General features: G+C 33.8%; 1 protein-coding gene across 4 annotated transcripts in view; it reads left to right on the top strand.

The window, feature by feature from the left end:
* Nucleotides 1–6825, top strand: part of LOC128203575 (polyamine-transporting ATPase 13A3-like) — a 30247-nt gene extending 23422 nt beyond the window's left edge. For all 4 annotated transcript variants that reach the window (XM_052905049.1, XM_052905051.1, XM_052905050.1 and 1 more), the window contains 8 exons: nucleotides 473–545; nucleotides 1182–1332; nucleotides 1648–1799; nucleotides 2107–2195; nucleotides 3053–3136; nucleotides 3410–3489; nucleotides 4818–4996; nucleotides 5652–6825. In XM_052905049.1, the coding sequence (XP_052761009.1) occupies nucleotides 473–545; nucleotides 1182–1332; nucleotides 1648–1799; nucleotides 2107–2195; nucleotides 3053–3136; nucleotides 3410–3489; nucleotides 4818–4996; nucleotides 5652–5767 (924 nt within the window). In that variant the 3' untranslated portion in view covers nucleotides 5768–6825. The remainder of the gene's footprint in view (nucleotides 1–472; nucleotides 546–1181; nucleotides 1333–1647; nucleotides 1800–2106; nucleotides 2196–3052; nucleotides 3137–3409; nucleotides 3490–4817; nucleotides 4997–5651) is intronic.
* Nucleotides 6826–12965: the final 6140 nt, after the last annotated feature.

The raw sequence follows: 12965 nt of genomic DNA, 5'->3' as shown, positions 1-12965 counted from the left end.
TAGCAGAGATGTCCTCCTTTCTAGCTTCTTTGACGTTGACATTTTTTCTTCACAATCGCGCGTGACAGCGAAAACGCCTCCCTATAATAAAATGATAAATAAAACGTCCCAATCTCAAACGGCCAAATCACAACGGGTCAAATACTCCCTTCAGAAAAATGACGTCTCGGCATTTTCTGGAAAATGTCAAGTAAACATTTATTTAAATGTGGTAAGTTAAATAACCCTATATCTACACATTATAATGGCAAACCCGTTTAAAAAAATACATGTTATTTCTCTATAACAAAATATCTACCAAACCATACAACATGAACAATAATATCTGAAACAAAACATACTGATATGTCCAGCCTAAAATATAATTTCTTTAATATAACAATACTTTGCTAAGATATTATTATTGACCTCCAAGTACTTCGTACATTTTGCATAAATTTGTTTGTGTTTGAGATTTCGTACATCATTGTAGGTGGGAGTGAACCTTACTGACTACGAGTTCCTGTATATCGACTTGTTCCTGTTGACGACTCTAAGTATTACATGTACGTATTGTTTAGGCTTTATTACCTCGCTTGGAAAACTAAATACGTGATTGTACTGTTGTATGTTTTAATAAGAATACATTGAATTGAAACATTTAGTTGGCGATCAGCTTTTTAAGTTATTTGTCTATATCACGCCTCCAACATAAATGACGCAATGACATTGGTCCAGGACTGGTCACGCGGTGACACCACATTTTTCCATATTGGGTCACCAAATTTACATTGTACCGAAATTGCGTTTTTTTTGCTATTCCGATGAATAAATGAAACATTTAAACATGTGAACAGGTTGTCAACATGACATATACGTGACATACGGGGCGCAGGAAACCATATTCCGGTTCGAGCTTCGCCTTCACCCGATATGGTTTCCTTTGTCCCGTATATCCCATATCGGGTCACCTACTAACTCTGTAACATATTACATGTTCCCTTTATCACGGAGAATGTCACAATAAACCAATAGAGTTAGAGATATCCAGAACTTAATCAAGATGTCGTGGGGGTTATCCCTGCCTGATACATTGTTTAGAGCATGATTTAAATCTACTTCAATTGTTAACAGCTCTTCACACAATGTAGCTGAATAACCAGTTTTATTTAAACTGCATATATACAATTATTTTCTTACAGTCGGACGCACGCATGCCTACCACCGTCTCCACAAGGTCCCGCCGCTTGTAAGGCTGACCAGCCTGGCTCCTGTCCTGTCTCTCACCCTCCAGATGGCAATTATTATAGCAGTACAGGTCTTCTTCTACTTCATCATTAAGCGAGAGCCCTGGTATGAATATATCGTTCCTGTAGTCATGTACATTAAAACATTAAAGGCAGTTCAGAAAATTATTAATGTTTGTTGTATTGCTTAGAATTGATAAAAAAGGAAGTCTACATCAGTCTGTCAGAAAATCATTAGATTAGGCGATCTGATGTTTTTTTTCTGAATTATTGAGCTTAACACACGTGGTTTAACATGTCAGGAAATAGCGGATCTTTTGACGATTTAAATATTCATAACCACGCTAAAGCCATGTTTCGCACACCTTCCAAATTCTAAAGTTTCGCTGTACTCTCTCAAAATGTTACCACCGTTTTCCAGGTATATTGAGTATGTGGACGACCCGGAGGAGGATTATGACTACATGAGTTACGAGAATACCGCCGTATACATCAGCTCCTCCTATCAATATATCATACTGGCCATTGTCTTCTCCAAGGGCAAACCGTACAGGAAATCCATGTTCACCAACTGTGAGTATTTCTGTACTGAAATGTTATTATAGTTTATTATTGTTTTTTTGTTTTTTTAAAATGTCGTGGAGTCATACAAGTTTATTATTACTCAGGTTCATTTTCTGAAAACTGTTAAAACGTTTGATAAATGGAATCCTATCTATTACTAAAAATAACCGTGATAATGATAATACGTTAAGTTTTCTAGTTCTTCCTTTTACAAATTGAGATATAAATGTTACACCGTAAACTTTATGTATCATGAAATTGATTATAAATACGTAAAACATATTCATGACTTCATACACACAGTGGTTTGTTTTAGATTTCTTCTTGGTCAACTTATTTATCTGCATTGGAATAACTGCGTGGATCAACATTTATCCAACAGACCCGGTCGCTGAATTCTTTGAGGTACTTTTCAGTCATACAAACAACTATAATTATATATCTGTACGCTTTGGCAAAGTGGGCAGGGTGCGCTGTTATGTCGTTATTGGTATAGTCTACCCCTTCCCTGTTTGTTTTTACCAACAAAGCCTTAACTTTGTAATATCTCAACAAAACTCAACAATGTTGGGCTATCTTTGGAGAGGTGCTATCAGTCTTTAAGACAATGTACACTTTTACCTACGTTTTGCGAAATGCATAAAACATGCCATTCCACTAACACCAAGTTTGACAAAATAATGGCCTCTTGAACATGGACATCTCGGCATATATAGGGAATTACAGGGGCAAGTCATTACACTTTTCAAAGATTATAGAATTATATAGTATATACAAATGTAATTATGGTGGTTTAGTACTAGTAACAGTTCGCCCCATGATTATTCATAAGCTTGGAATATGTTTGCATTTTTGGTAAAAACATTCTTAAATGAAAGGGGAGGGGGGTGGCCATAGCAGGGGTGGCATAAGACGCTCGCTGGCCCTGTGCACTATGATCATACTGGTTACTTTTGAATGATATCTTTAAACTAAAAGCAGGTTGCAGTTTTTATAGAACTAAGAGTTCGTCTGTTTTGCGTTTGACTCGTTCAGCAATATATAACAGCAGAAAAGTATGTTTTATACACTATATTTTACCGGATTTGTCCCTATAGTACTTACTGCTGTATTGCAGATATTTTCAACTTTATATCTTGACTTTGTTCCTTGTATTACAAATACATATTACATGAACATGATCTTGTCTGTAAATTGTAAGAAGTTCCAATTGATTTTACTAACTGATCTTACTGTTTCACTTTTTGTTGTTTTCTTTTTAGTTGATGTTGCCATCAAGTATTCCATACAGGCTACTGTTTTTGGGTGTTGCAGGAATCAATCTCTTATTATGCATGCTACTCGAGGTAAAGTTATGAACTAATACCGTCATTTCGAAGGTGTTAACCGTATATTCGAATAAAACATTTATTTTTTATAATAATTTTTGGAACGACTGAAATCAAATGCATGGTTATTCTCTACGAGTCTTGAAATAATGTAATGATGCAGAACTTGTGAGTAAAGTTATGTTATTTATGATCTTTGTCAGAGATAGTCTTCAATGTACTGGGGTACAGTGCTACAACAAGTTATATATTGATATGAGAGTTGTCATGCATTAACCATTATATTTGCAGGAATACATCCTCGATAGCCATTATGTGTCAGTCACTCTACAAAGCAAACTCGACAAATGTATTCCAGGATCTAAGCTTAAGTATGGACACATATGTTGTTTTGGTTTAAAACATAAACAATTATGTCATTTGAAAATGTCTAAGAAAATCAGTCAGCGAATTGTATCAACATTGATAAGTTGTCCAGAGGTTAGTTTTTGGCTAGTTGACTCTCTAAATCGATTTAGTTGGTAAGTAGGGGTCATTTGATAAATATTGACCAATCAACATTTTGATATCGTTTGATTGGACAAAACCATAAACGTAACTGGTTTTATACAATTTGACTCAAACCTCTTCTAGAACTATTATCTATTTAAGTGCAAACTCTTCAGTTTATAAATATATACTTGTGTACGTGGGTTCTTCATAACGTTCTTTTTAAACTGATATCAGATGTAAACTTCGTTATTGGAACCATTTGTCAGGCCTTCATCTACAGAACAGGAATATGTTGTAAAAATTGGTGGATAAACGAAAACGTTAATTCATTTTTATGTAGTTTATCTTATATACACGGAGCAATGTTTGGATTGTGTAAAGAAGAAAGAACGTTAGTCATTGTATTAAGAATTATTTTTTTGTCAATGCAATTTAACCAAACATGTCTATGTGTCTGACATTGACAAATGATGAAAAAATAGTAAGAAATTAAGGCTGATCAATTTAGTATAACAGATGTTCACTGTATTGAACGAGAAAACACCATTTGCAAGTATATTGTTGCTGTGAATGAGGTACTGACAAAAATTGACAATAAATGGTTTTAGTAGCGCTTATGATGTTAGTATATCAGAAGAATGCATTTGCTATGCGGATTGAAACTAAGAAAGGCATTTCCCAGCCATATGGCAATTACCAAACCCATAACAATGGGAGTGGTGTTACTTCTGAACAAACAATGAATTTTTGCTAATCTTATTATCATTCGAATTAGTAGTATATTTTTAAATGTAATGGTCTCCAAAAAGTGCATTCAGGTCCGATTTCATACAAGAAAAGAATGTCAGGGCCATAAACAAACGTCTGACTACTTTGACGGATATAAGCAATGGTCAGAATAGATGTAGAGATGCTTGTGTGTACAGGGCGCATATATTTTTGGGTTTCAACAAAGCAATGCCGTGTATATTTTGTGCTTTGCCATATAGCAGAAACGTTTAAAACACAATCGTATGTATAATGCGTACATTTATTTCAGAATACTATTGAAATTAAATGGTGGCATGTTTATGGGACGCTGGAGCAAACTATCATAATGATTAAAAAGGTGTCGATGAATCAAAGTAATATTCAACTGCGGGTTTCTGATATAAAAATTACCTCATATTTATACATATTTAAAAATATTCTTGTAACAATAATATAGGTACGAAACTGTTGAGGAAGATCTTCAAATGGCAAGCGCATGGCCTCCAGTGAAATCAGAAGATTTGGCGGGAACTTTTGCGCGAATGGACAGTGCTTTTCTCTCTTCCAAAACATCGTTGAATGAGCAGGACAACTATTCATTGTCTGAAAGTGAAACAGGAAGTCAAAATGAATATGGTATGTTGATGTAGATCGGAATATATAGGGTTGAGATTTTTTTTAATGCAACCAATTTCAGAGTTATTAATACTTTATTAAGGAAGGATTATACCCACTGCCTTAAAATCCTTTAAATGCCAGTTTAGCTGTCTTACCTCAATATTGGTTCATACCGTAGCGTCCGGCAGCGTCCGGTCAGTGAAACAGTGTTCTGCTTTGAAGTTTCTACTATAAGGTTTCGTTAAGTCTTTGGTTTCATATCAAATGAACGAATAATTTAAATATGGGTCATCAATTATATGATGAGTCCTTATTCAGGAAATAGCTTATTTCATATCGTTTATAAAGATATATGTTTTGGCGTAGAGAATGTTATTTTATAGACAAACCTTTTTTGATTCGAAAAAACAAATGCGAGATTGGTATCTCGTAAACCGGATTCATCTCCAATGACCCTTTTCCTTTCACTGACTGTTCCAATGCATTTACCGCAGTATGTTTATAATGATGTTTTAAATACAATTTGCTCTTGTATGATCGCGTGTGTTGCAAGTTTAGTTAGTTATTTTGTTATCCTTGTTCATAGCCAAACATTTGACAGCAGGGGTCGTCCAGGTAGTAACCATATGATTGCTGTTTAAATCTACAGTCTCTCATTTATGGTTTATTTCAGATCAGGAGAAGAGCCCAAATGCGTCCCCAAATGATATAAAGCTAAGTGGTGTATCGAACACAGCGTTTGAACAAGATGAAACTTACAACAATGGAAACACGTCGACAAAATTGTGATACTGACTACATGTTAATGTAGCAGACTGTTTTTTTTTATTTGAAAGTCCTTTTTATATCCATTTATGTTTTACATACGGAGCAGCGAGACAAGGTCATTGTATTGTTTTTTTGTGGAAGCATAACTCTCGTTTTAACATGTTGCTTGTTTGTTTAAGGTCGATATATTGAACGAGTGATGAATTTTGTTGCACTATTTTGCTGAATGATATCGAATTAAATCGGTATTCGTTACATATTATACCATAAATATGTTTTATTTTACACTCACAAAGTAAGTAAATACTCGGATAAAACGTTCTCTTTTTCGCGCGCGTGTGTGTGTGTGATCGTGTACATGTGCGTGCTCAATTTGCTCTTAAATATTGACTCTCAAGAAAGGGTGTTAAATTCACCAACGTGAACAAACGAAATATTGCTTTTTGATTATCCAAATAATATGCGTTGATATGCAGACATTAATATTTAAGTGTGGATGATGTCAATGCCATTCAACGTTGAATATACAATAATATATAATGAAGAAATATTTAAGTCAGTAGAAGTAAAGACGTCTCATGATCCATACAAACATGCGACTCTGTCGACCATCTATGCTTCAAATATATAACTACATTTACAAACCCCATTCTGCTTCTAAATGCATTGATATCGTCTGAAATTTGGAAGAAGAGCATAGCAGTAACATCCGCCAAAACAGGGAAATGCACAAGATCATGGTATTCGAAAATACGACTCTTGTGACTGTTTTAAGTTACGCAATATCAATTATTTCAGCTGTGTCCAAAATCCCGTAGGCTATCTTTTTTTGCTCATTTTGTAGACCAATGTTTGTCTCAAGAATTACACTTAACTCGCACAGCATTGTAAATATTTTGAAAATATTAACGAGCGTTTTTTTCGTATCATTTGTTACTTAATCGCTGTATTGAAGGTTATACCACAATATATATTATATGAACATGCGTTAACAAAGATCCTGTATGAAGGCACAATATTGAAGGACAATCATATATTTATGAGAGACACGTGTCTCTTGATGTAATGCATTACACCTATATCCAAACATCTAATATATATGTTCAACTTATACAGGCATAGGTCTGTGTTCAATATGATTCATTTATTATAAGTCAATTGTTGTATAGCTAGAACAATATCTTATCTTCTCTTTAAAAAATATTCTCTTTTTGTGAAATGACAACGACATGATTTTCTGTAGCTTTTTGTATATATATGGACTAGCTCATAGTGACGTACTACGCAATTCAACACTTTAAATGTACATACAACAAAAACGGCTGTTACCACGAAACCATTTTTAGCAATACAAATGTATCATAATTGATACTCAAATTGCTTATATTTAGAAAAAAATCATATCTCATCGTTGAAAATGTAAATTCTCTTTCGAAGAAAGTCTGCAGTGTTATACAATAGATCTCCAAGACTTCCAAGAAAGTCAAGCGCTTTTCTATGTGCTTCTCCAAAATACCCGTCCTGTTTATAATTTAAGAAATATATAGCACTATGATAAACTGTTTCATGCTATAATTAAGGCTCGGTCAGTAATTAATTGCTTATTAAAATGAGCTGCGTCCGACGATCGGGCGTCATTGATCAAAATGTGCCTTTTATATAAAATAAAAAAAATATTATTTCAAAGTAAATGTTATGTAAAGCATTATTGTAATTATATAGTATTTAAGATTGAGACCAAGGCGGGAATATGTCGTCAACCATTGCGAATACTCAATATTTGCTTCTATTACTACGTGCAGTTACTGAATTGTTGCACTGGGATGAGGATGTATGTTTGATTTAATAGACACATGCTGTCTTGAGTAAAAAGTTATTTAAGGATCTTTCTCAATACAAAGTTGGAAGGAATAATGTTTTACATAACCTTTGTAACATGTTTATTTTAGAGTGAACAAGGTGATACTTAGTCAGAGGTTTGTTAAAAATACTTTTGCACCAAACGCAAAACTACGCTTGCATATAGGCGACATGGTTGATTTCTTATTTTTTTATTTCGTGGCCATGACTACTATACTCGGCTTCAGACTATTTAATCGACATTGCTTTGTGGGTTCTTGGCAATATGTTAAAAAAAATACTTTAACTTATGTTAAACTGAATTCCTGGTTACAAAAATAGCTATAGCTTTTATAACATTCTGAAATTTAAAGCATTGATCACAGATGCACAAAACATTTTTGCACATTCTGACTCCTGAAGTTATTTAAATTCTATATCAGTTCGGTGAATAAATATTTATTTAACTAAAACTTCCTTCGTAAAATTTGCTCGAGGCTCAATACGCCAGCATGTTTTCATTGTAAAAAGCCCATTTATTATCACGCTTGCTTAAATAGTTCACTTAGACATACAATATTACCTATTAATTTTGGCCCTTAATGCCATTCTTTGTATCGAGTCGATGACTATACGTTGTATTGAAACACCTTTACTTACATTGAGAAGTAAGATATCAAGATCGGTAATTAAGAAGCTAACAAGCGATACGGCGCGTTTCTTTTCACCACTTGACGGTTCACGGACAAAGGTGTCCCTCATGTTTTTAAGGTAAACATTACATACGTTATCGCCATACAAGTTTCAAGTGTACATCTATATTTATTTGGGACATTTAAGAGTACAGTTTAAAAACAAAATCGAAACGTCTAAAAGAATATAAAAACACACCAAGGTTATACTTTAAGACATGAAACTATTCTTTATAAATGCAATAAAAAATGAAAAAAAATATTTCACATGACCCAGGATAAAACCTAGATAGTGTAGGTCTGCAGCCCGGGACAATATCCATAACAGCATGGCAGGCATTAATCTTTATCTTGCACTAGTACGCTCGAAGAAAACATCAGCTACAGGGGATGATTAATATAATTGTAGTATATACTAGTGTGATTACCAATTATCGAACAACTTATCTAAAGAATATTAAAACAATTGTGTCTTAGGTTGGTATACAGCACAGTTTGGGAAATGATGTGATTAAGGAGCATTGACAAAATACATCTCGTTATTCATTATATGTGGTAATAAACATAAATCCCGGAAGGATTGAACACTGCCAAATGTCATACTAATACTGTCATGTCCATGCTCATTTGGTAATAGTCTGCTATTTTCTATCAAAAACAACCTCGGATGATTGCCGGGACAGTTTGCGTTATTGTAGTGTTCCAACGAGTATTTTGTATTACCAAGTTAAACTGTTTGCCAGTGCAAATGTAATATTACATAAATAATTCAGATTCCCAAGAGTAAAGTCAGAACTGTAGTTTAACTGATAAATTGAAATTACTTCTCGATTTATTTCCGAATGGTTCAAGCTTTTAACCCGCGTGTATTTAACCACTGTGTACAGGCTAATCGGCTCCTAGTGGCTAAAACACCAGCTTGTACATACCTTTTAAGGTATGGAAGAACGAATGATATCATTTCAACATCAAACAATGTGATAGTTAGTAGTAACGAGTTCATTAATTGAGTATCAAATGGTAACTTTTTTAATTATACTTCTACTTATAATACTTATAATAATAATGAACATAAATGCAATAAAGATAAACGACCCGTTAAGTACTTTTTCTTAAAATTGTATGCTTCACTTGGTTTTGAACATAACCCTTAACGCATCTTTGCTTCATCTTTCTTTGATGTTGCCCGCTAGGTCAAGTAGAACTCACATCTACTGATGATGTTTAAGAAGTGAGCCTCTATAGAAATACATCAATGGAATCATATTATAAATATTACGCAAAGTACACTCTGTGTAGAAACTTGAAAGGGCTCCAAATTTCCCGAGGAAAGAAATCCCATACTCATGTGTTACTAGACTTGTTTGTCATCCTTCTTAAGTTTAAAAAGGATCCCTCCAGCAGTTTCGAAGATTTCGACAATCTTTGTGGTGCCAATTCAGCCATCTTGAAGGCAATTGGAAATCTTTTTGTGCCATGTACGTCTACTCCTACTGTCGAGCTACAGTACCAATTAGACAGAAATCCGTGCGATCATCACCGTCTGGTGATAACATCAAGGCAAGAATAATAATATGCACTTTATGTACAAAGTCAAAGGGCGATAACACAAAATTCACCCGAAAATATCTAATGCAGTTTGAGTGTTTGGGGTCATTCAACAAGACAATCTTGTTTTTTTTTATGGAATGGTGCCTTTTTGTTGTATGCTTTTTATTTTCCTCTCAGATGTTGATATGAAAAATGTTTCCCTGGACAATTTTAGCCCCTTATTCCACTAGTGTCACGTAAGCACATTTAGTATTAGAATTAGTTACACGCCAATATCAATTCAGCTTTACAAATAGATACTTTATTGAACTCACACACTCAATTGTCTTAAAACGCGCCTTTGATTCTCAATTTCCGTAAGCTTTTAATCTCCCTAAATAAAGCTGTCATATCTGAGGATAAAACTTGTTAAGACAGAAATAATGTTTTATCGTTCACGAGACCCAAAATTTGTACTTATTTTTTTACTTAAATATTGAATTGAACTTGTAACATTCTCGAGAAAAAGCATGCCGCAACGAATAATAAGAATTATCAAAAATATAATAATGTTAAGTTATTAAGGAATTAATTGCGGGATTGATGTCATGATCAGGGTATGAACACAGTTTGGCTGGTTAAAGTGACCCCACGCGTACTTAAATCAGCACAATTGCGTTCATATCCCCGATAGTGACACCAATCCCGCAATTCATTACTTATATGTACACCAACGGTTCATTATTTCATTCAAAAATTGTTACAAAAATACTTCATTTCATTGAAGAAAACCTTAAAGTAATTATTTCTCACCCATTTGGTAATTAGAACGACCCGATCGTAACCTGAAACAGTTTATCAAATGACGTCTCAAAAACGCGGGAAAATCAATCACTTCAAATCACATTAAAGCGTAAAATTGAAACACTGATGCCAATAATACATTTAACATATCATAAATATACACTTTCTAACATGCTGATTTATGTTTTTCAGTGCCTGCTTTCACAATACGAACAATAACAAAATAAACAATCGTCAAGATGCTTCGCGATCCGAACATATCCGTAGATGTTGCGTTAATCGGATGATAAGCATAATTGCTGAAACGCTGTTCATTTAAGGAATAAAGTTTTGAGGTGTAAATATGATAGAAATGACCTTTACAGCGTAAACCCTTAACACATACCAATATGTAAATACATTAGACCGGAATTAGCTTATTTGGTTTTATTACTTAACATAATTATAAATTAAACAAATATTCATGTGTCGAAGAAGAAATGGCATTAATGAAAAATGCAATACTTTTAAAAGAAATGTCTAAATCTATTAACTTTTAAGTTTCGTGTTTAAGAGCGGGTATGATGTTCAAATATGTGTTTTCGCCAGTTTTGAGCTAGAAAGAGAGTGATGACTTCAATTTCTTTCCGATTCTGTTTGAATAGACATCCCTGTTTCATCACCTTTAGATTTTTAACACTAGCAGTACCTGAAAACGATAACAGATATAGGATCAAAATGTGTATGACAATCCAATGGGACACAACTGACTGAACACATAGGTCTTGTGTCCGTTTACAATATAGCATTCACCTAGATGAACAGAAATAGTGTTTGTTTTTACATTTTTGAATTGCTGTTTAATGCTTTGCAAAGTATTAATGAATGAATAGAAGCATATTGAAACTGTCAATCCAGACCAGACCCAGACCATGTGTAAGACTCATAGACAACCTCAATATGTCTGGTATCCTCTCCTGGAGATAATAATGTAGTCATTTCAACAGATTGATGTATAGACAGATTCACACAACACAAGCCGCTATATGTTTGATGCAACCTTTCTTCTATGAGCTTAAAGTATTCACGTCAGGCAATTTTGAAGTTATAATCTAGTTTCACAAACGCAATTTAACATTCGCGCCATTGAGGAATGTTTGCAAGGTCTAAACGGCTTCTTTGAAATCGTTAAATACGTGTGTGTATATGGCCGCACACTAAACATGTGTGTTGACTATTTCTAATAAACTACACAGAGACATTTATAATCAATACACATTCAACTTCAATAACGTCTATATTTCTTAACAAGTTCGTTTTGCATCATGTTAAATTCTTCCACATTAATAACTGTCACCGTCTTTATTCACAAAGGTATTTTATGTGTATAACCAAACAAATCAACTCCCTTATTGTTCAATCAAAATTTGACTTTTATTTTTTTTAAATGGCATTACTATTTTTTACCGTTTAATCAAGTTACTTCGAACGAAAACTCTGTTGTTGTTTTTTGGCTAAGTAAAACATGTCTTACTTTATACTTCTTGGCAGTAAATCAGACCGGCCATTCATCTGTAAACGTTTCATGCAAAATATATCTCATTACCAGGGAAACGTGAGACCTAACAGTGCTAGCTTCCAGTGCCATCAATTTAGAAATGAATAGGAAATGATGGACACAATCTTCAAATCTTGTTATCTACATTTCGGAAACCAACACTTCACACTTGTTTTGGCGAAGAAAAACTGAGTGAAACAGAAATGCTGTCACAACATTACAGTTGTCTTATATGTATCCTTTGGTGTCGTGCTCTAGATTATGTTTTTCGTATAGTTCATAAATCGAAATAAAGGATCCCTTCTAACAGATCGACAACGTTTTCCTGTTTTATTGGGTCATTTAATGAATGTTTTAATTGGACGCCACAACAGTTACAAAAAAATGTACACTTTCAAATAAAGGTTTGTTAACTCAGTCGTTAAACCACCCATCATTCGATATTCATAAATGCTTCTCATCCTAGTTAAACTTCCGATGACGATTTACCATTAACATGCAAGCATTTTTATGATAAAACGTAAATTGAAATTCAAATGTCCTTTCCAGCCGCATTACAGGCGTTTAGTATAGTTCGTTTTCCTTTTTTTTTCATTTTATTTCACTGTATTAAAATACTGAGACGAAATTTTGTGTATCAAATATCTTGTTATAAATAAATGTATCATCCTAACTTAGAAATTATTATTCTAAACAGTGTTTGTGTCATAAATATACATACCTATGTTGTCATTTTAGATGCCGTTAGCTTCGTATCTCTTTGTTACTTTAAAGGTCACATCTTTTAAAGACGCAATTTGGAGACAAGAAATAGCTT

This window comes from Mya arenaria, chromosome 9, assembly GCF_026914265.1.
Source record: "Mya arenaria isolate MELC-2E11 chromosome 9, ASM2691426v1".
NCBI classification, from domain to species: Eukaryota; Metazoa; Mollusca; class Bivalvia; order Myida; family Myidae; genus Mya; species Mya arenaria.
Note: the sequence above shows the minus strand (reverse complement) of the source record. Positions and strands in the feature narration are given on the sequence as shown.